General features: G+C 55.5%; 7 protein-coding genes across 7 annotated transcripts; 4 read left to right on the forward strand and 3 right to left on the reverse strand.

Annotated features, from left to right (window-relative positions):
* Nucleotides 1-1593: 1593 nt before the first annotated feature.
* On the forward strand, nt 1594-3745 carry THITE_2110070 (uncharacterized protein). The gene is made up of 2 exons (XM_003650481.1): nt 1594-1713; nt 1778-3745. Coding segments are annotated over exons 1-2 (1746 nt in total). The 5' UTR covers nt 1594-1711; the 3' UTR covers nt 3522-3745.
* Nucleotides 3737-4691, reverse strand: THITE_2110071 (uncharacterized protein). The gene is made up of 2 exons (XM_003650482.1): nt 4054-4691; nt 3737-3944 (listed from the first exon to the last, which is right to left on the reverse strand). Exons 1-2 carry the CDS (start codon nt 4468-4470, stop codon nt 3756-3758), a joined length of 606 nt encoding a protein of 201 aa, XP_003650530.1. The 5' UTR covers nt 4471-4691; the 3' UTR covers nt 3737-3755.
* Nucleotides 4692-4832: 141 nt separating this feature from the next.
* On the forward strand, nt 4833-6968 carry THITE_2110073 (uncharacterized protein). Its single transcript, XM_003650483.1, has 3 exons — nt 4833-5310; nt 5374-6361; nt 6453-6968. The coding sequence occupies exons 1-3, from the start codon at nt 4957-4959 to the stop codon at nt 6620-6622; spliced, it is 1512 nt and encodes a 503-aa protein (XP_003650531.1). The 5' UTR covers nt 4833-4956; the 3' UTR covers nt 6623-6968.
* THITE_2110076 (uncharacterized protein) lies at nt 6969-9855 on the forward strand. The gene is made up of 4 exons (XM_003650484.1): nt 6969-7775; nt 7880-8169; nt 8242-8483; nt 8551-9855. Exons 1-4 carry the CDS (start codon nt 7315-7317, stop codon nt 9628-9630), a joined length of 2073 nt encoding a protein of 690 aa, XP_003650532.1. The 5' UTR covers nt 6969-7314; the 3' UTR covers nt 9631-9855.
* Nucleotides 9856-12472: 2617 nt separating this feature from the next.
* THITE_2085701 (uncharacterized protein) lies at nt 12473-13386 on the forward strand (the record flags this gene model as incomplete). Its single annotated transcript, XM_003650485.1, has 4 exons — nt 12473-12591; nt 12658-12879; nt 12936-13002; nt 13057-13386. 4 exons carry the CDS (start codon nt 12473-12475, stop codon nt 13384-13386), a joined length of 738 nt encoding a protein of 245 aa, XP_003650533.1.
* Nucleotides 13387-13720: 334 nt separating this feature from the next.
* On the reverse strand, nt 13721-19092 carry THITE_109000 (uncharacterized protein; the record flags this gene model as incomplete). The annotated part of the gene is given in 4 exon segments (XM_003650486.1): nt 13721-14343; nt 14367-14459; nt 14485-17153; nt 17169-19092. A coding segment is annotated over 1 exon segment (1695 nt), but the record flags the coding sequence as incomplete, so codon positions are not given.
* Nucleotides 19093-21087: 1995 nt separating this feature from the next.
* Nucleotides 21088-21309, reverse strand: THITE_2037398 (uncharacterized protein; the record flags this gene model as incomplete). Its single annotated transcript, XM_003650487.1, has 1 exon — nt 21088-21309. A coding segment is annotated over one exon (222 nt), but the record flags the coding sequence as incomplete, so codon positions are not given.
* Between the last annotated feature and the right edge of the window lie 553 nt (nt 21310-21862).

Consider the following 21862-nt stretch of genomic DNA (forward strand, 5'->3'; position numbering starts at 1 on the left):
ATTTGCCGGCAGCAGTCTCTGCTTGTTCTTCCCTAAGGCTGTCCCTAAGGCTGTCCTGGATGCTGTCATTGAATTGAGATGCAGCTTTGGCATTGATCCCGATTGGAGCGGTGGGCATCTTGCGAGTACTTCCCTTTGGCGGCGGTGAAGACGGACCGGGCACGCGCTGACGAGATCCAGAGAAGGGGCATCCAACCGGATCCCATACCGCCGTCTGCATTTTCCGGGGCTTTGGTGTTTTGCTGATGGATGCGGATGTTTGAGAAAAAGGGGGACAACTCCAAGGTGCAGCGCAACAACAGAACCAAAGCAAACCCCATTAACTACCCGCGCACAAAGTACCGATAACCATAGTCTTTGGCATCCCCCATGCCAGCTCCTGCCCGGCTCCTGGATCCGGTCCGCAGCCGGTGCTTCCCCGCAAGCTCCAGCCTGCATGCTTGCTGCACATATGGATGGACGCACGTGTGTTGCTGCTGCACACGGGCCACCGCGGATGCGCCAGCCAGCTCCGCCGCCACCATCATAATGTAAGAAGCAGGTTGTTTGGTTCATGAGGAATGTCTCGCGGGTGTGTGCATGCATGCATGTGTCCCGGGCCGGCCTCCGCGGGCGAACTACCTTTAGTCAATTCTGACACAACGCCCTTCGCAACTTACGCCGGTCATCCCGAATATGACGACAGCATGTTGATTTCCAGGTTACGATCACCGTCGATCAGGAGGCTCGGGTACAAGACCCGAGCGAAACCTGTTGTGGTGGGTCCCACAGGGATAGGTCTTCGGCTTCGTAACGTTACCTAAGTTGTTTTTCAAACTCCAGTCTATCCAATTGCCTGAACCAGTTACGAAGGGCCTACTTCCAGGTTGGTATGGACATTCTGACTTACGACGTTGCGGATAGCACATCTCTGGGCTCCATTGCAGGTAATTCTAGGTTTACGGCTGAGCAGTGATCCCAGGTGAGGCCCGAATATGTTATGGTATGTCTGATTTGAGCGGGATGAGACTGAGACATGAGATGGAAGCACAGGACGCAGGTTCAGGTTCGATTGTTACGCGAAGTCAGGAGTTCAATCCGATTAGGTACAAACCAGCATGCGTGGTTGGGCGCACGATGATTCAACTTAGTGTAACGCTGTACGTACAAGGGACAGCAAGGTTCCAGCTGTGCGGTACAGTACGGTACAGTGCCAGGTAACCATCATTTGGATGAGGCTGTAAACATGAAATTTTGGTAACTTACCTTGAAGGCCCTGCGTCACCATGCATACTCGGTGGAACCACCAATTCTCCCGTGAACAAGAGCCTCATTCAGCTGGGTTTGGTTGGGCAGCACAGCAGGCAAGGAACCAGGCCCGAAATCCAACATACTGTGTAACATAACATCCGACCACGTCAAGTCGCTTGCGCTGTGAGACCACCACCGTCTTTTGCCGAGGCTTCCCCGATTCCACCACTGGAAGCATCGCCATCTCAAAGCATCAATCGCCTTGGAGTCTGGAGGCTTGAGGTGCGATATTGAACATCGAAGATCAAACATCAAACATCGAGATTGTTTGGTCGCCGAGCATTTTGGCTGCAGTACCATACGCGGGACTCGGCCGGACTATTCCAGAAAGCACTGGGGACCGGCATTCCAGGCGCAGTTACGCTTGACGCGTGATCAGCCACCGTTTTCTGCCGCTAGCAAGGTTTCATACACCATCGACATGTCAGAAGCCTACCGTCGCTTGCTCCCTTCGTCTCGGATCCTGCTGCTAACCGGCGCTTGGCAGGGCGTCGTCGACCCTCTCGCTCAGCGAAGCCCAACCGCCGTCGCGCTCGCTCCACCTGCTTGTCGCTGCCAATGGGCCCCGCGACGTCGCGTTTGCCGAGGCCGTCGCTGTCCGCCTCTCCAAGGAGCCGCAGATCACGACGCGCGCAATAGTGGACGAGATGACTCACAGGTTGGCGCAGGAGATAATCGTGCTCCAGAACCGAAGTCTGAGGAGGGGTGCCAGCGACGGCGCAAGCCCCAAAGACATCGAGTCCTGCCAACGCCAGGCGTCCGAACTGGTCCAGTGGGCCGACCTGCTCGTCCTCGCACCCGTCGATGCCGACACCCTCTCCAAGATGATGTGCGGGATATCGGACACTCTGCTGCTCGAAGTGCTGCGGAGTTGGGACGCCTCGAAGAGGATCCTGCTGGTTCCCGGGATGACCACGCAGATGTGGGAGAATCCCGTCACGAAGCGCCAGATGAGCAAGCTGCACCGCAAGTGGGGATGGATTAGGGTCCTGCCCCCCATCCTGTGGCACTACGATGCGAACAGCCCGCACCCTAAGCGCATTGTCGATTGGGGCGGCTTCAACGAGCTCCTCGGCATCATCAAGAACCAGGCGGACTTCCTCAAGCTGGGCCGCGACATCGAGGTCAGCGCGCAGCCAGCCACCCCTCCGGCGGTCAGCACCAAGGCCCGGAGCGTCCTGCCCCCCGAGATCTGGAGCATGATCTTCGAGTACACCAACGACTGGGAGCTCGCTACCTGCATGGGAGTCTACACCAACCTCGAGATGCCCACCAGCCAGGGGTGGCGCCGCGAGCCGAGAGACCCCAACGACCCGCTCCAGGTCTTCATGCACAGCCTGGAGTGGACGCTGCTCACGGCGAACACGAAGGCCGTTTGCGAAAAACTCGCGCAGGCCCCGCCGGCCTTCCACGACCTGTCCGCCCTGGCCGTGCACCTCATCTTCAAGTTCTCGCTCACGGGCGTGCTGAGCTACATCGAGGCCAACCTGCCGCACATCTTCAAGTGCTTCGACGGCAAGACGATCCCGACCAAGGCGTCGGCCTACTACGGCCGCACCGCGATCCTCGACTGGTGGGCGCGCTCGCCGTCGTTCCTCGAGAAGCAGTACGACGCCGAGGCGCTCAACAACGCCTCCGGCCGCGGCTTCGTCGCCGTGCTCGAGTGGTGGCGCCGCTCCGGCCTGCCGCTCAAGTACGACGAGCAGGCCTTCGAGATGGCCTCGGCCAAGGGCCACGTGCACGTGCTCGAGTGGTGGCGCGAGGCCGGCCTGCAGGACCCGTCCATCGTGCTGAAACCCGGCCGGTCGCTGCTGGCGGCCGCGCAGTGGGGCCAGCTGGCCGTCATCCGCTGGTGGGAGGAGAGCGGGATCCCCGTCGGCCACCAGGACGCCGTGTGCAAGATGGCGAGCCGGTGGGGGCAGGTCAAGGTGCTGGACCTGTGGCGGCAGCTGAGGGGCGACGACAAGCTGCAGTTCGACAACCAGATCCTGATCGAGGCGACCTATCACGCCCACATCCCCGTGCTGGAGTGGTGGCGGAAGTATGCGCACGGCGAGCTGCCGGGGATGAACGGGCGGAAGGGCAACAGCGTCGAGTACAAGACCATGGACGTCGAGGAGGCGCTGGAGGACTCGCTCGGGGACCAGACCAAGGTCAGGAGGTGGTGGGCGGAAAACGGGCTGAACCTGGGGCTGGGGACGAGCGAGTGGATGAAGATCCGGACCTTGTGAGAGGCGAGTTCAGCCTCGATTATTCTACAGCAGCGGAACATCAGGGAAATGAGGCTGGAGGGCATACGGCTATATGGGATTCGGATTTGGTTCAATTGAGAGGGAGAGGGGCGCGTGGCGTTCTATCACCTTATATGACGGCAACGAGCGTTGTGAGGGGATCAAAAGCAGCAGAACTTGTTTGCATGTATGGGTAGCATTCGGGGTATCTCTCAGAAATAAAAAGCAATGTAATCAAGCAAACTTGGCCGGATTGCTGGGTATCATCCTCCTCAACACATCGATCTGCCGCGCCAGCCCTTTGTTCTTCAGCTCAGCCACGCCGCGCTTATCCGTCCGCCGCATCCCGTTCGAGTAGACGACCGTAAAGTCGGGCACCACCTCGCCAGCGGCAATCTCGGTGTGGGCCGTAAGCGTACAGTGCTATCCCATATCCATCCACACCCTGTTAGCCTTGAACGCTCGCCGCACACAAACTTGACAACCATTGATAATCCCCCACACTCCACGAAGATGCGGGAACTGAACTGACCTTGCCCACCACCGCCCCGGCCCCGACCCTCGCCCCGACCCCAACCACCGTGCCCTCGCCGATCACCGTCCCACCCGCCTCAACCACCGCGCCAACCTCCACCGTCACGTAGTCACCCAGCGTAACAGCCGCCGCCGCCTCAGCGGGAGGAGCAGCTGCGGCGGCGGCGGGGACAGCGGCAGCGGCGCCCAGCGTCGCGCGCTCCTGCACCACGCACCGCCGGCCGACGGTCACGCGCCCCGCGAGCGAGTCCAGCCGCGCGCGCGGGTGGATCACGCTCTCGCCGTGCACCGTGATCGTGTGCGTGCCGGTCAGCAGCGCCGAGTCGGCGATCGTGATGGTCGACGAGAAGTTGACGGGCGGTTTGGGCCCCGTTTGCGAGACGGGCGGCAGGATTGAGTGTCGTTTGGAGGACATTTCTTCTATTTTTTGCTCTCTTATTCTCCTATGTTGTTGACTGTGTGGGTTGGAGGGCTATGGTGGTGGGGAGGATGGTGCTTGAGCCGGTCGGCGTGACATGTTAGCTCTGTGTTCGTGGAGGTGATGATGGTGGTTTGGCAAACGCGCCGTCGCGCGTGGATCTGTGCAATTGCGATTCCAGTCGATGTTCCAGTGCGATACGGAGCTCTTGAATTCCACTGCAAGGTCCCCACACTGCCGTCAGTGGCCTTGGCAGCCCCGCCACAGGTGCACCTGAGCACGAGCCACAGGCCGCGTTCTCCCAGCCAATCAGCGGCCACTTGAATCCAAACCTCAGAAAGCCGCTCAAATCGACTTGGCTGCAGCGCTCCGTCGCCACAGCCGACCTCAGCTTGCTCCGCGAACACCGAAACACAGCAGTCTTGCGTGCCCCGGCCAATTGGCATCCCACACCTCTGCTCTGCCGGGCAGAGACCCTCCGCCATGCTGTCACGCACTGCGGCGCCGACCAAGGCGTCGGCAAGGGCAATTTCGAGCGCCGTATCGTCTGCGTCAACGGCGACAGCGACGGCGCAGCAATGCCGGTCCTTCGCCACCGTCCAAGACGCCGGCACCGCCGCTCCGAAGCGCACCTACGGCGGCCTGCGGGACCAGGACCGCATCTTCCAGAACCTCTACGGCCGCTACCCGCCCGACCTCAAGCACGCCAAGAAGATGGGTGACTGGCACAAAACCAAGGAGATCCTCCTCAAGGGCCACGACTGGATCATCGGCGAGATCAAGGCGTCGGGCCTGCGCGGCCGGGGCGGTGCCGGTTTCCCCTCGGGGCTGAAATGGGTGGGTATTTTTGTGCACCTCAAACAACAAAACAGCAGCCTGGCTGACCGTGTTTGCCCGCAGTCGTTCATGAATTTCAAGGACTGGGACAAGGACAAAAGGCCGAGGTACCTGGTGGTCAACGCCGACGAGGGTGAGCCGGGCACCTGCAAGGACCGCGAGATCATACGCAAGGATCCCCACAAGCTGGTCGAGGGCTGCTTGGTCGCCGGCCGCGCCATGAACGCCACGGCCGCCTACATCTACATCCGCGGCGAGTTCATCCAGGAGGCCGCGATCCTGCAGAACGCCATCAACGAAGCCTATGCCGAGGGTCTGATTGGCAAGAACGCCTGCGGCTCCGGCTACGACTTCGACGTCTACATGCACCGCGGCGCCGGCGCCTACGTCTGCGGCGAGGAGACCAGCCTGATCGAGTCGCTCGAGGGCAAGCCTGGCAAGCCGCGCCTCAAGCCGCCCTTCCCCGCCGCCGTCGGCCTGTTCGGCTGCCCGTCGACCGTCGCCAACGTCGAGACAGTCGCCGTCGCGCCGACCATCTGCCGCCGCGGCGGCAGCTGGTTCGCCAGCTTCGGCCGCGAGCGCAACCAGGGCACCAAGCTGTTCTGCATCAGCGGGCACGTCAACAACCCGTGCACGGTGGAGGAGGAGATGAGCATCCCGATGCGGGAGCTGATCGAGAAGCACTGCGGCGGCGTGCGTGGCGGCTGGGACAACCTGCTGGCCGTGATCCCGGGCGGCTCGTCGACGCCGATCCTGCCCAAGCACATCTGCGACGACCAGCTGATGGACTTCGACGCGCTCAAGGACAGCCAGTCCGGCCTCGGCACCGCCGCCGTCATCGTCATGGACAAGAGCACCGACGTGGTGCGCGCCATCTCACGCCTCAGCCACTTCTACCGCCACGAGTCGTGCGGCCAGTGCACCCCCTGCCGCGAGGGCAGCAAGTGGACCGAGCAGATCATGAAGCGCTTCGAGAAGGGCATGGGCCGCGAGCGCGAGATCGACATGCTGCAGGAGCTGACCAAGCAGGTCGAGGGCCACACCATTTGCGGTACGTTATTCCTGCATTTCCTCACCTCTCCGTTTCTGGCGCTCACAGACAAAAACTAATCGGTCTTTTTTTTTTGCTTTTTCGCATATAGCCCTCGGCGAGGCCTTCTCCTGGCCCATCCAGGGCCTGATCCGCCACTTCCGGCCCGAGCTGGAGGCCCGCATGCAGAAGTTCGCCCAGGAGAACGGGGGCGAGGCGCTGGCCGGCGGCTGGAAGCGCGATGCGAGGCAGAAGGGCCAGCTCGTCTCTCCCGGCATGTAAAAAGAAAAAAATTAAGCGGGTAGTTGGGGCAAGACGAGAGAGGACGGGAGAGATGGGGGATTGCTGTGGTACGTTGTACATACGCCTGCTTCACCGTAGAGCGCCCACACTTGGGCTGTACCTTGTTTACTTTGTTGTTGCAGTCAGTCGGGGGGTGCGGCGTGGGGGTGCGAAAAGCGTGGGTTTTTGCCCAGCTTCTGTCCGCCTTGTGTGTGCCTGAGCGTTCTGTTCCCTTGAGGAGCAATTCCGAAGCTTCGTTTCATGCGTTGGAAAATATCCCGAGAGCAGCTCCCCTGGCCACTGCCCACCTCCGGTGAGGCTTGGGGTCACGGACGCGGCCAATAACTTCAAGCGGGGGAAGTAAGCTGCTCATGCAGTTGGACGCGGACTCGTCCTGTGGTGTCACCTTTCGAATCCCCGCCACGCTGCGCAGCTACGCTGGCCTGCATGCATGAACAAGGCTGGCTGGCTGGCGGCCTGCGCTGCTCGGGTTTGAGGCTGTGCCGGCTATTTCCTGTCTTTACCCTCTCTTCTCTGTCTCTCTGTCTTCCAATCTTACACTTTTTTTTTCTTCGTTCTGTCAAACGCTGCGCTGTTCCCCCCTTTCCCCCTAAACTGTGCCCCTGAGCAGTTGAATCCCAATCAACAGTCAATCCCGGTTGTTTTACCTTCCTTTGGGCAGGCAGGCAGCCATGGCCGAAGTCCTCGGCGTCGTGGCCAGCGGCATCGCGGTCGCGCAGGCCGCGCAGTCGCTCGGCGGCGCCGTCGTCGCGCTGGCCCGCCTGTGGCGCGAGGTGCGCGACGTGCCCGACGCCGTCCGCGCCGTCCTCGACGAGCTCGAGCTCGCCGGCGAGGTCGTCGCCGCCATCGAGTCCGAGCTGACTGCAGCGGCGGCGGCGGCGGGGGCGGCTGGCGTGTCCGAGTCGGGCGTGTCGGCCTTGCACGCTCGCGTCGTGCAGCGCTGTCGCGCGGCTAGGGAGGAGCTGGGTGCGTTGGTGCGCGACCTCGCGGCGGATATTACCTCGTCGCGCAGGAGGAAGAGGGTGTTGGCTGGGGTCAGGGTGGCGTTGAAGAAGGATGTGTTGGAGGCGTACGAGAAGCGCCTGCGGAGGGCGCTGCGCATGCTTGATTCGGTCGTTCAGCTGCATCTGGCGTAAGTATCCATCATGTGCTTGCGGAGGCGCGAACGGGGAAGGCGGGGCGCTGTTGGTGCTTGGAGATATGCTGCAGCTGCTGCTGACTTTGATGATGCCTTAGGTCTGCTCTGAGACGGCAGCCGGAGTTAGTCGCCGCTGAGGTCACCAAAGTCCTGGCTTTGCGAGGCCCTTCTAAGATGGCAGCGGGCGTACCGCCAAGCGATGAACGTCAGGTCGAAGCCGACGGTGAGGAAGAACAGCAGGCGATGGTGTCGGCTTCCCGTGCGAGTTCTGCCCGTAGCACACCTGTCGTACTCCGGCGAACCAAGTTTGACTGGGGATTCCTCGGGTTTTCTCTGGTCCAAAAGCGGTGTGACGGTGTCTTGCTGGCTTCGCAATCTACCAGTACCTGTAAGTGGTACCCATCGCTTGATATCGATGTTGTTTTGGTCTCCATTTGGCGAGTCGCTGATCTGGACGTAGCGTACCGGTTGCGGTTGTCACCTCCGCAGTGGTTACTGAAAAAGGCCTGGGACCTCCAAATCTCGATGGCATACTCTGGCTGGAAGACCTGCTTCCGGCAGTATGTGGTTGTGCCAAACGACTCCGAGATATGGGATGTGTTCCGGCGCTCAGAATCAGAATTTGACGAGCTGCTGAGGCTCTTCAACAACGGACTCGCCTCGCCCTTTTCTATGGACACACATGGCCACACCCTGTTGCATGTAAGCAATCTACGTTTTCTCAGCATCTTTGTTACTAGGTCGCTAAGACGTGACTCTCGATACGTAGTGGGCCATTTCGTTCCGGCCAGAGTTTATCGAGCCCCTGCTACGAATCGGGCTTGATTTCTACGCCAACCCCAGGAACGCATTGGATGCTTATCTTCTTACCGAAAACTATTATGGACCTAAAGCAGTGCTTATACACCAGGCCATGCTGTCTCACGGTGTCTACGACGAGGCGGATGCTGACACCAGTTGGTGGGCGATTTTGCGCATGTTGGGGAATCCGCAGGTCTTCGACTCCATGCTCGCAAACGTTTTCCCAGACCTGTATCAATGGCCGCTCGATAGCCGGCTCAGCCGGCTCAGTGAAATCGTCATTGTGCGCGACACAAATATCCGGTTAATTGGCCGATTCTTGCACCCCGACGGCCGTTTCCGACTGAGCGACCTCCGCAGGCGGGTACCCTGGTACAGCCAGCTCTTCAGACCAACCCACACCGTCTTCGATATGCTCGCTGCCATTTACTTCAAAAAGAGCTATGACGCCCAGTGGAGGCAAACCACATATGACCGCGACATGATAGACCTGTGGAACGAGACGCGAATTGCCTTCCGCGACATCGCCGCCACGGCGGACTACTGCGATCTCTGTTCTGTCAGAAGTAAGAACGGAAGGACGGTACTATGGAGGGAAATGGATTGGATAATCCGGAGGTTGTGTCAGCGGTCGTACTTCTGGGAGGCTCTCGTCTCCAACTTGCGGCGCTATCGGATCGCCAAACTCGAGATTCATCAGATTGTTCATCAGATTCTTCGACACTGGCTGGAAGATTTGCAAGCGGGCGGCAAGGATCTTGAGGTATACGGAAGGGCGGAGCTCGCTGCTTTCCGCCGTCACGGCCCACTCCGCTGGTCGAAATTGCCCGAGTGTAAATGGAGCGGCTTTACGTTTGGATCGCGGCCTGAAGAGTGGAGTCTCACCTGGGAATGGGACCCTGATGTGGAGGGACTGGTGGGAGACTTTTGGGCTTGGACTGAGAAGTTGGTGGGAGACTCTGGGGTTTGGACTGAAGATCCTCCTCTGCATGTGCCAGGCTCGTGGGTCGATGACGTCGACGATGACTTCGAGGACCGTTGGTGGTAAGAGACTAAGGGACCGGTCTCAGATGCCTCGGACAGTGCCTTACCGCGCCACTGGGTAGTGTGAAAATGATCCCTGCCACCGTTTTGCATTGGCAAATACATCCTCCGTTTAGGGGGAGCGTCTTACTGCTCTAAAAATAGTCCCTACACCAATTCCCCGTATCAGTAGCGTGTTGCAACCTACACTGGTGTTATATATTGAGAACCATCCCAGTATACATTCTGTTTCTGTTTGTAAAATCTTCTACTATAGTTTTCGTACTCAACTCGTTTGCTATTGCGAAATACATTGCACTACCTGTCTATTTCCTAGATACAACTTCGTACTATTGTATAACCTACACTTGGAACAGAGACCTTCAATCTATCGCCCTATCATCTCTGATACGACATCCCCTACCAGTACGACACTGTCTTAGTTTTCATAGCACCTCTTAGAATTGCCTATTATCCTCCCGACGCTAGTTATATCTAGGAAGTTGTTTGATATACTACTGTATTTTCCGTACTATAACGTTCTACGATAGGAAGTTGCTCTACCTACGACTACCTATTATGAAAAAAAATGTATACCAGTGAGGAAGGCGCTTTGTATATATACTCATTTTACAATTAAGGCCATTTTATACTATCCAACGCTTTTTCTTATAGTAGAATTGCTGTATTTTAGAGTATATTTAAGATGTTAAAGGCATCTTATATTAAGCGTATCTTTTCTTGCAACTAAGCCAGTAGTGTTGACAATACTAGAATAACTAGGTCTAGTGGCAGTCAAGTACTGTCTATATACTATAAGCATCTCAATCCTAGTAGGCTAGTAGTACCTTAGTTTTTATAGTCTACCTTATGCTATTAAGTTATAGTCTCTGATATTATAGTGATAAATATAGCGAAACGTATCCGATATTCTAGCAGTAAGATCCGGCTACCTCGACATTGCTACCTCCTTCTTAAGCCCCTTAGACTATAGTTAACCTAGAAGCCTCTAATGACTAGACCCTCCTATTAGCTCCGAGCTACCCTAAGGTATACCGAAACTATATAGTCAACTTAATGTAAAACTGGCTCCCTCGCTACCCTAAATGTCCGCTAGTGCTATATATATTGAGACTCAGTGTAATAAACCGATTATAAAAACGCCAGTACCCTACCAAGCTTGTAAGACGTCTACTCCGGCTCTAATGCCCCCCCCATTATAACTATGTACAATAGACCACCTAACTATAAAAATACCAGTACCTTACTAGGCTTGTAAGACGCTTACTCTAGCTCTAACGCTAGGTTCTTTCTCCCCTCCCCCCCCTCCCCTAGGCCTATGCTATCCTATCGCCTAGCCAACTATAAAAATGCTAGCACCCCTCTAGGCTTACTGAGACGCTAGCTATAATTGTCCTATCGCCTTTAGTAGACGCTTAGCTGCTCTATCATCAATGATAGCTCTAGTATCTCCGTAGTCTATAGCCCCTCCCTTATCGCTATTATCGCTATTGGCTATACTAGCTTCAGTTGCGTTTTTATAGTTGACCGTCTATCTAAGAATCCTATCCTAAAGCAATATAAGGTCAATAGGAATATCTGCCTAGGTAGAGTTGGACTAGACTATTGTTTCCCTAGGCTATATATCGCCCTAGACTTACTTAGCATTGTTAGGACCTATAGCTAGCTTAGGGTAGTAAAGGGCTATACCTAGCTTAGGGTAGTAGGGAGCGATAGCTAGCTTAGGGTAGTAAAGGGCTATACCTAGCTTAAGGTAGTTAGGGGCTATACCTAGCTTAGGATTGTTAGGGGCTATAGCCAGCTTAGATTATATATTGCTATCTTAAGTGGTAGGGGTAAGAAGCTAGTTCTTTAAACGCTTCTTAGGTAGCTAGGTTTTTATACTCTAGCTACTAACGTCGTTCCGTTTCTTTGGGGCTAGTGTAGCTAGTTGCTTAGTGTTATTTTCATCGTCGACGTCCCCCTCCTCCTTGATAAACATTTGCTCTAGTACAAAGATTAGCCTACTATAGAAAAATGAGAAGAGCAGCGAAGTGGGGCCATGCAGGATGCAGAGGCATGTGTATTGAGAGAGGTGCTCCTCTCAAGCTGGGTGGGAGGAGCGCCGAGGTCTATATACATGTGTGGGCAGAGCTGACATGTGCCCCCTGAGCGCAGGGAGCCTGGCAGATAGAGTCACGTGTGCACTAGCACGCGACACACCCCCCAGACAGACTCTCAGGAGGCTGTCTGTGGAACACGCATGCTGGGCACTGACTCTGGAGCTCGCACTGCCAGGCGCATTGAACTGTGGCCTCCGGTATTGATCCCACCATTGCGCGCAGCCGCCGCCATTGTGCAAGTTGTCCGCGCGCCATTGTGTACGCGTTGTGGCGCGTGCGTTGGCGAATTGCGTGCTGCGCTGAATGCGGTCAGACCCAGGGGCGCCAAAGTTGACATTCAGGGGCGCTGTCGTTGGCATTGTTGCGAGCGCCATTGATCGCATTGTGCGCAGTTCCCAATTGCGCAGCGCGTTCCATCCCCATCCTCCATTCAGGCGCGTATCTTGAATCGTGCCGCCTCGATTGTGGGTGCAGGTTGCGCAATTGAGCATTGCGATCATTCGCATGTGTGCCATTGTGGCCTTTGTTGCCCAACGTCTTGAATGCACGCCCACCATTGCTACCCATTGTTGCATTCGCGCCATGCAGACAATACCGCAGTGCCGCAGGCCGGTCGATGGCTGCACTCCTGGAAGTATTTAATCATGGTGAGTGCGCCTCAAACCATCTCCCGAACTCTTCCTCTGCAGACCGCGAGCAACAGCAGCAGCATCAGCAACAACAACAACATCAACAACAACAACCATGCCGTCCTCTGCTCGCCTCGCCGCTCTCGAGAAGGCCCGCGCCGCCAAGGCGGCCAAGAACAAGCCTCCCCCGCTCCCGGCCACCCCCACCAAGGCTGGCGCTGGCGCCAGCAAGAAGTGAGCACACCACAATCTGCCCGACTGGCGCGGCGCGTACATCCGCGTCTCTGACACTTGCAGCAGGACCCCCGCCACGCCGAAGACCCCCTCCAAGCGTGCGGCGCCCCCCTCCTCCTCCTCCTCCTCTTCGGAGGATGAGGAGGAGGAGGGCGCCCTGAGAGAGCAGCCCTGCCTGGGTTGCCTGAAGTCCGCCATGCGCGGCAAGAGCTCTGGGGAGTGCCGGGAGGCCCCCGGCAAAGCGGCCCGGTGCGCGCGCTGTGCGCGCGGCAAGAAGTGTCGCTCCATGTAAGTCTGTCAGCACAGTTGCAAGGCGCACGGTACTGATGAATCAGCCCCGCGAGTGTGCTCCCCGCCGCCAAGCACTTCCTGGCCCTGATGCAGGGGCGCCAGGAGCCCAAGGCCAATCTCGTGAGTACAAATGAAAAGACAAAGGAAAAGAGCTAGTCTGACTGTGTGTGGTAGGACCAGAAGACGCTGCGCGCCACCCTGCGCGCCCTCCTCGCCATGGAGGGCGAGGACGCCGACGCCGAGGATGACGACGACGATGACGACGAGCGCGCGCCCGCGCCCGCCAAGGGCAAGGGCAAGGGCAAGGCAAAGGCGGCCGCGCCCACCAAGAAGTCCAAGAAGGCCAAGAAGGCCAAGAAGGAGGAGAGCGAGGAGGAGGACGAGGATGAGGACGAGAGCGAGGAGGAGGCTGCTCCGGGCTTTGACCCGGAGGCGCTGGCGCGTGGTGTGGCGGCGGCGGTGCTGGCCGCCATGACTCCCAAGAAGAAGAAGGGTGGCAAGTAGTTCCGCGTTGTTGTTTGTTGTTTCGCGGGTGCGGGCACCCCCCAGTCTGTTTTGCGCCGGCGTGCGCTCCTGTGTTTAGTTTGTTTTTTACTCAAGCCTTGCGTTCCTGTCCCCCTGATCGTCTCCCTGCACCATATGACGCACATCCTGCAGGTTGAGGAGCTCCCTGAAGTGCTCGAACTTCTGGCGAGTCAACACCTTCGTAAGCCCATCTGCAGGCATCTCAGCAGTTGGCAAGTACGCGACCTCGAAAGATCCCTTCGCGTGTTCCTGACGCAGCCACATGTTGTGGATGTCAACATGACGCAGGCGAGTGCTGATGCGTTCGTTCTCTCCCACCACGAGCCGGATGGTCTGCGTGTTGTCACAGAACACAGTCCAAGGCACACCCAGCTCAAGTTGCAGGTCGCTGAGGAAACGCTTGAACGCCATTGTCTCCCGCGCTGCGGTGGACAGAGCGAGGAGCTCCGCCTCCGTAGACGAGGTGGTGACTGTATCTTGGCGCGCAGCCTTCCAATGAACGAGCCCACCGAACAGAGAGATGAGATAGCCTTGTGACGACCTGCGCGTATCAGGATCATCCGCATGCGACGCGTCCCCTGCGATGAGCAAGATTTGCGTGGGAGCAGCATCCTGCGGCACACCCCCGAACTGAATAGCGAGGAAGCGCGTGCCAAACAGGTAGGAGATTGCATGCTTTGCAGCATCAATGTGTGTCCCCGAGGGGTTCGTCAGGAAGTGCGAGAGCAACGATGCCGGGAACGCGACCTCCGCGCGCAGTACGACCGCGGCGTAGAGTAGCGATCCAACAAGCTCCTGGAACAGCCTGATCTGCGCTCGAGTGGCAGTGCCAGTGAACTTGCGGAGTTCCATTACAGGGAGAGGGATGCTTGGAAAGGTGATTTGATCCGCGAGACCGAAGCGCTTCGCAATCTTCTCGATGTACTGGTCAAGGCAGAGCCAGATCTTGCGTTGCGCGCGGTCGCGGATCACCCTGATGCCCGTCGCGGATCACCCTGATGCCCAGGAACCAAGCCACGTCCCCCTTTTCGTGCACTTCGTACTTCGCTTTCAGAGCGTCGATGATCCTCTGAGCTGTCTCCGCGTGGTCTCTGTGGTAGAAGACTAGGTAGTCGTCCACGTAGAACAGCACGAGCACGCGCCGTTGGCGATCGAAGAACAAGCATGGCTCCTCAGGCGAAGCTGTGAGGCCGAGCTTCCGAAGTGTGCCGGAGAACTCTCGGTACCAGAGCAACGGAGACTCTCGCAAGCCGTACAGAGCTCTCTGCAGTTCCACAAGAAATCCAGGCTCTTCGAACCCCTCAGGCATCTCGCAAACAACACCCTCAGGCAGGTCCGCATTCAAGAACGCCTGCGCTACGTCGAACTGCTTGACCTCAAGATCAAACTGCGCGGCGATAGCCATCATTGTGCGGAACGAGCGCGCTGCGAGTGTGGCTGCATAAGTGCTTTGCAGAGTAGTGAGCTCCTGAAGGTCGCCTCGAACGCAGATGCGAGACTTGCACTTCTCGAGGTTGCCATTCTGATCGAACTTGTAGACGAAAACCCACTTCAGAGGGAGTGGTCTTCCTTTGAAGGTCTCGCGCCGAATCTTGCGCCATGTCTTCCTGTTGACGAGATTGCGAATCTCTTCCTCAGCCGCTTTGATGAACTCGGGCCCTTGAGGGTGGTTGGCGAGATCCCTCCAGCGCTTAGGAAGCTTGGCGAGGTCGTCAAAATGCACCCGGGGCCTGCTTGGCGTTGCCCCAGGACGCGCGTCACGATGTTGGCGGACTGCCGCCGCGAAAACCGCATGCAATGTGCGGTGCTGGATGCTGTCGCCCTCCTGCAGAGCGATTACAGGGTCATCCAAAAATGTGTGGCTGAACGAATGCCACGCGTGCTGATCTGGTACGTCGATGCTCTCCTCATGGTACATGGGGGCTGCGAAGCACACCAGACCGCCGCTTCCGCCTGCACCGCCGCCGGGAGACTGTCTACGGATCCGTCTTGAGTAACGAGTTGGTGGTCCGTATACCTTGCGCACGTACTTGCGCTTCTCCCTCGCTGGCGTGGCTGCGGGTGTTCCAGAATCAGGCTGAGAACCATGGTTTGAGGCGTCTTCCCAGTCGTCTGGAGCCTCTGGCTGATCGCCAGGGCGGTCGACCTCCTCTTCACTGCTAGGAGTATCGACTGCGGCAGCACTTGCCGTCGTGCTGCCCTGGCTGGCACTCCTAGTTGTGCCGCCAGCGACGCTGCTACTGGCGTCTCCGATAACTGCATCAGGGGCCTCCGATGATGCAGTTCCCACCGGTCTGCTGTCACTGCTAGCACCGTGATCAGCAGGGGGGCCGCTCCCTCCAAAACCGTCCGGGCGTTCCTGGCGCGGCTCCGGTGTTGGTTCTGGAGTGTAAAGACCACCAGTGGGCTCCTCACCCGAACTCTGGCCGCGATGCTCGAGTACTTCCGCACCCCCCAGACAGGATGGAGAGTGGGGAGGAGCCTGCCCTTCCGGTTCCCGTTCAGTCACACCCCCCAGATGTCCTGGAGAGCCGGGAACCGTCACTGGGTCTTCATGGGCATCTGTAACTCCGAACGGCACTGCCTCGGCGTCCCGAGGCTCTATGGGGAGTTCGATGAGCTCAACAACCTTTCTGGCGACTGCCACCGATTGAGCATCAAGCTGCTCCTCTCCCTCCCGGTAGAACGTGCGTTCGTCAAAGGTCACGTTGCGCGTTGTGATGACCTTCCTGAGTTTCGGTACCCAGATGCGGTAAATGTTGGACGCCCTGTATCCAACAAGATACCCGATGTGCGCTCTGGGCTTGACCTTCCCAGCACGCCTCTCAATCCCCTTTTCGCGTTCCTTCGTCAGCGGGTACGCTCGGCAGCCGTACGCATAAACGCCGCCCCAGTTAGGGCGCAGGTCGGCAGTCAGGGAATGCACGAGACCGGGCTGATACCAGCGAAACCAGTGTCTGAACCAAGAGTCGAGCACCTCGTTCGGTGAGCGGTAGTTGCGAGCGCGACTTGGGCTTATGCCGTGCAAGTACGCAGCTGCAACCGTCGACTCTGGCCACAGGTTCTGAGGAAGTCCGGCGCCCGTGAGCATTGCAAGGCTCTTTGTGATAAGTTCTTTGCCTGCGCGTTCTGAACCGCCGTTGGGCTCCTTGGTATCCGAAGGCGTAACCTCCAAGTCGATGCCCTGCTCCTGCGCCCAGAGCTCGTACGCTGTGTATCCCTTGATGCCAATGACACTGGTGTCGCCATCCTGCCTGATCTTGCAGATGGGCAGCCCGAATTGGCGTTTCACCCAGCGTTCGAAGCGGACGAGCTCATCGTACACACTGTCGTGCGTCTTGCGTATGAGTGGAGTCGCGAAAAGCTTCCCACTGTACTCGTCCTTGATGACCAGCAGCCAGTTCGAGCCGTCAAGTGCCCTCGGAAAGTCGAACAGGTCCCAAGAGACCCTCCAAAATGGGCGTGGTGACGGCTTCGATGGTGGGCGGCGCGAAATAACCTGTTCCGCGTATGCCTGCGCGCATACCTCGCATTCCAGTCTGCGAGGCCCGCGAATCCGCACACCTCTGGCGTTCAAGACGAGATGTTCCAGCGCCTCTGAACTCAGATGACCAGATCTGATGTGCCAGAGAGCAGCTGGGTCTTCTCTCTCTGGGAGCGGGTCCTTGGAGGGCCTGCTCCTCCCAAAGTTCTTCACAACTGCAGCGCTCAAAGTCACAAGTCCGGCAAAGCTTCTGGGGAGCACCCGAAGGGCATCAGAGTAGGAGGAAAGAGCATTGTATTGCAAGAAGGTCAGGTTGAACTTCTCGACCAGCTGCCTGAGTACAATACTCTTCTCCAAAGTTCCCCAACGCAGCGTGCAATCCAGACCGCAGTACCAAGCGCCCTGCGCTCGAAGGCGTCTCTCAGAGACAATGTTGACGTGAAAGCCCTCGACGACAGCAACGTTGTCTATGACAAGGTCCTCAGTGTTCGGGCCGCGCGCGCCGTTCAAAACGTTCTTGATGATCCATTTGCCGCGGCCAGAGATTGGGAAGGATGTGGTGCCTGCCTCAACAGTCTCACCGCTCGTCTTGACGAACGTGCCAGGGACAAGGAGAGCCCTGTCATTGACGAGATTGACCGCTCCACAGTTGTCAAACAGAATGCACTTGCTGAGCGGGTGTGGGCCAAACTCGAGAGATGCGAACACGCCACGCGCTCCTTCGAGCTCGCTTGCGATCGCTGGGTCGATGACAGCGTGCACCTGGAGCGCTCCCGGAAATGAAGGACCCGCGCCACTATTGGAACTAGTGGTCTTGGCGTTTGACGATGCGTTCTGGATCTTCCAACCGAGCTTCTGGAGCTCCACTCGAAGGTCGTTCCAGCGCTCCTTGGCGAATCGTTGGCGCACTGCATTCACCGCGTCGTTTGGGAGCGTCACGCCGTTCAGGGATTCCCCTGTCAGAGCGTACCGAAGTTGCCGACATTCCGAGGGAAACCACCAGTGGCGAAAAGTCTTCGGCTTGCACGGGCAGTCGCGGTTCTTCTTGCGCTTCTGACTGCCCTTCTGACCGTTCTGCGCTCCTGGAAGCACGGGGTAGGCTCCAGGCTTCGGGTGGACCACCGCTTCAGCCTGGAGGATCGCCTCGAGTGAGAGAGCCAAGTCGAGAAGGGTTGGTCCTTTGCCGCCGAGCTTCTCAGTCACACTGATATCCTTCAGCATGCGAGTCGCCCACTCTGGATCCAAGCGTCTCTGCACAGTCTTGAGGAATGTGGTGACGGCTGTTGCGTCGGTGACTGCGGCGATGTTGGCCGCCCTTGCGCGGTGGAGGACCGACATGTACTCGAGAATCCAGGTCCTGGGTTCGACGCCGCTCTGGCTGCCTCTGGCAAGGACAGTTGCGTACTCCTCGGCAAGCGCAGTGAAAGTAGCGCTGTTGGAGGGTGCGATAATCTTGCGCAGCGTCTGTATAAACCCGCGTGTGCCGGTGACGTTCTCGGCCTCCATGATGTCGTGTGCGGTGTGTGCGTAGCGGTCGCTGACAGACACGTTGATCATCTCGCGGAGCTTGTTGACGGCACGGAACGCCGCAGTGTCGATGGCGGACTTCGAGAACGCCTCGCACAGCTTGAGGAATTCACGGCGGATCTCCTCCTCAGTAGGATTGGTTGACTGAGGTTCCTCGCCACGGGTGGTGGGATCGGCTGCCTTCCAGGCTTGCAGTGCAGTGTGCCACGCCTGAAGATGGCGGTCCTGGACCGCCTGACGTGCCGCACCCTGGGTGGGCTGCACAGGAAGGCCGAGCATCTCAGCCTCGGTGGCGAGCTCGGTGTCTGGGTCGATGATGTGCCAGACACGCAGGTTGTTGGCCTCTTGGCGAACAGCAGAGATCCATCTTGGCCAGTCCTTGGGGCTGTCGAGGGTTGGAAGCGCTGCAACAGCAACGGTGACGGTTTTCTCAGTTTCGAGTGTCATCTTGAAGCAAACTGAGGTGTGCTGCGTTGTTCAGACTGAACGATGGGGGTGATGTGAACTTGTGGGAGTTGTTGACGATCGAGAAAACTGGAAGTGGTTGTTGGAGAAAAGAAGAAGGATGGCCCCAACTGGGCTACACCGCTGTTATGAGTGTTGTGCGCGAACCGGGCTCATAACTGAGAAGAGCAGCGAAGTGGGGCCATGCAGGATGCAGAGGCATGTGTATTGAGAGAGGTGCTCCTCTCAAGCTGGGTGGGAGGAGCGCCGAGGTCTATATACATGTGTGGGCAGAGCTGACATGTGCCCCCTGAGCGCAGGGAGCCTGGCAGATAGAGTCACGTGTGCACTAGCACGCGACAAAAAATCATAATAGTATAGGGCGACTTACTCTTCTTAGGTAGCTATTTTTTCGTACCCTAGTTGCTAGCGCCCTTCTGTTTTTTCGAGGTTAGTATAACCAGTTGCTTAGCGTCACTGTTACTCTTATCGTCGACGTCTTTATACTCCTTAGCAAGCATTTTCTCTAATACTAAGATCAACCTACTATAAAAAAAACATAGCAATATAAGGCGACTTACTCTTCTTTGCTACACTTATTCTAGAGCTAGTTGTAACCTTGTCTATAGGTAGTTTAATCACTAGTCGCAACCTCGCTTTGATCGGCGGCTTATACTTATTAAGCTTAATCCTTTAGCCGTCATTAGTCTATATCTTAGCTAAGAATCGTAGGGCTATCTCTGTAGCTTCTAGATACGCCTTTTTCTAGGCCTTCTAGGCCCTACTAGTAGCGTTATTGCCAATATTAGCTTCGTCGTAGTCCAGGAGTAATAGTATAAAACTATAGATATTATGTAAGGTAGGCCCTCTGTCGAAGCTCCTTAGACTAGGGCCGGGTACGCTATTAAGTAGCTTTTTTATAGCTCTATGCCACCTAAGTACAGACTTGTTAAAGGATCGGCTAAACGAGTTCTCCCTACTAGTGTAAGTCTTAGCAATATCGTTTTCGACTTTCTAGGCTAGTTTCTTACTTATTTTTACAACCAACGCTTTCTCCTCTACTATTGCGCCTCTTCGAGTCCTATCTACTATTAAAGTTATATCCTAGTTATTAGTAAACTAGCTATAAGATATAGAAACTTACCTAGAATCGAGTATATAACACTGATATAAAAACGATTATAGTGGTATTATTGCTACTAATGTTGTTTAAAACGAGCTAGAGGAGGAAAGGTTGGATTAGCGAAGCGTTAGCGAAATGAAAAAAAGTTTAGTTCAAAAGAGTAAAGCTTCTAGTGGTTAGAAGAAGGGAGAGACTACGTTAGTAGAAGGAGGGAGAAACTATGTTGGTAGAAGGAGGGAAAGACCACGTTGGTAGAAGAAGATTACGATAGTTAGCGAACTAGAAGATTGGAAAACCTTAAGGTACTTATATAGTATTGTCGAGGTACTTGTTTAGAAATGGGCTAAAGTTAGCCAATTTAGTTAAGTGTAAAAAGGTTAGAAGTAGATAGGTCTATCGGTAAACACTCTATAGGTTAGAAGACGGGGAAGTCTAATACCGTTAAGCATCGAGTGTTCGATATTAGCAGGTAGAGGATCACTAGTAATATATTCAGGGACCGCTATAGGCTACTCGCCCTTGTTGGCTTAGGCTAGCGTCAAGGATAGCCTATAGTAGTCTACCTTACTATAGAAACCTAGGTCGGTAGTAGTTGTTGAAAGATCCTATATATATAATCAACTAGGTAGAGGCGAAGCTCGAATATAAAATGACTCTCTTATACCCTTCAACCTATCTATCTCCGTCGCCTATCCCAAGCCAGATCTATACTCAAGTCTGCTAGCTATATAGGACTCTACTTGCACTATATCCTACGATCTATCCCCTTCCCTATAGGCATATCTATATTAAAGTAAACGAAATTTTATATTCGAATCCTGCTATATCCCTAGGGATATATTAGTCCTATATAGTAGTACGAAAAGGCTAACTAACCATTCTTATATCAAGATATCAGTATATATCTATCTATTCGCCCCCCTAACTAAATACCCTAGAACTGCCCTAGCCAAAATTCATAGTACATAGCAAGGCAATACTAACGATATTCGTATCGTAAATAGCAATAAATCTAGTATCACTCGCTATCTCCTAGCAACGTTCTAATAGAGGGGAAGTTTGGTTTATATACATCGATGTCCGGGTCGTCTATATAGATAAACTAACGCTTCTCCACCCTCAACCTCTTAGATATACGAGCTTTGAAGAACCTTATAATACTACGGGGATAGGGATAGTAGCGACTATACCAATCAGAGCTATAGATCGTCTTAAAGTAGCTAATAAACGAAGAGCAGTCAACGTTAAACTCTCTCTTCGAGTCTAGATCGTCGAGGTAGTTGATATACAACTTAGTACAATATCTAAGCTCAATAAACAGTACTAGATATACTCCTATTAGACACTACTAGGCTTTTTATAATAGGGAATTCGACTTATATTTACACTAGTTCTATATATCCTCCTTGCTCTTTACAATATTGAGATAATTATTAACGAAATCGAAGACCTTAATAAACAACTATAGACTGAACTAACGCTCAAGCTTAGAGCAAATGATCTTTAGGTTGCTATAGCTCTTATACACTAGACTCTCGCTAGCTATCCTCTAGTTCAATACCTAGATTAGGTAACGATAGGAGTAAGTATTAAGCTGAATAGTCTATTAGATATTTTATAGCTTACAATTAGATTGTTGATAATCTATAGTTGCTAGTTCGCTATATTGCCCCTAACTCTTAATACTATATAATCCTAGACAAACTGGTCCTATTTACAGTTGAGGTCGCTTATATAGAAATCGACGATTTTATTCTAGGTCTCGTCGATCAGAGTTAGAAGGTAAGAGATCCAAAAGTTATATTCTATTGTCTTAAGTCGTATATAGATCGTATCCTTAGTTTCCTTATTCAAGGCCTATATATATTTACGTTTAT

The sequence above is a fragment of the Thermothielavioides terrestris genome, chromosome 1 (genome assembly GCF_000226115.1).
Source record: "Thermothielavioides terrestris NRRL 8126 chromosome 1, complete sequence".
NCBI classification, from domain to species: domain Eukaryota; kingdom Fungi; phylum Ascomycota; class Sordariomycetes; order Sordariales; family Chaetomiaceae; genus Thermothielavioides; species Thermothielavioides terrestris.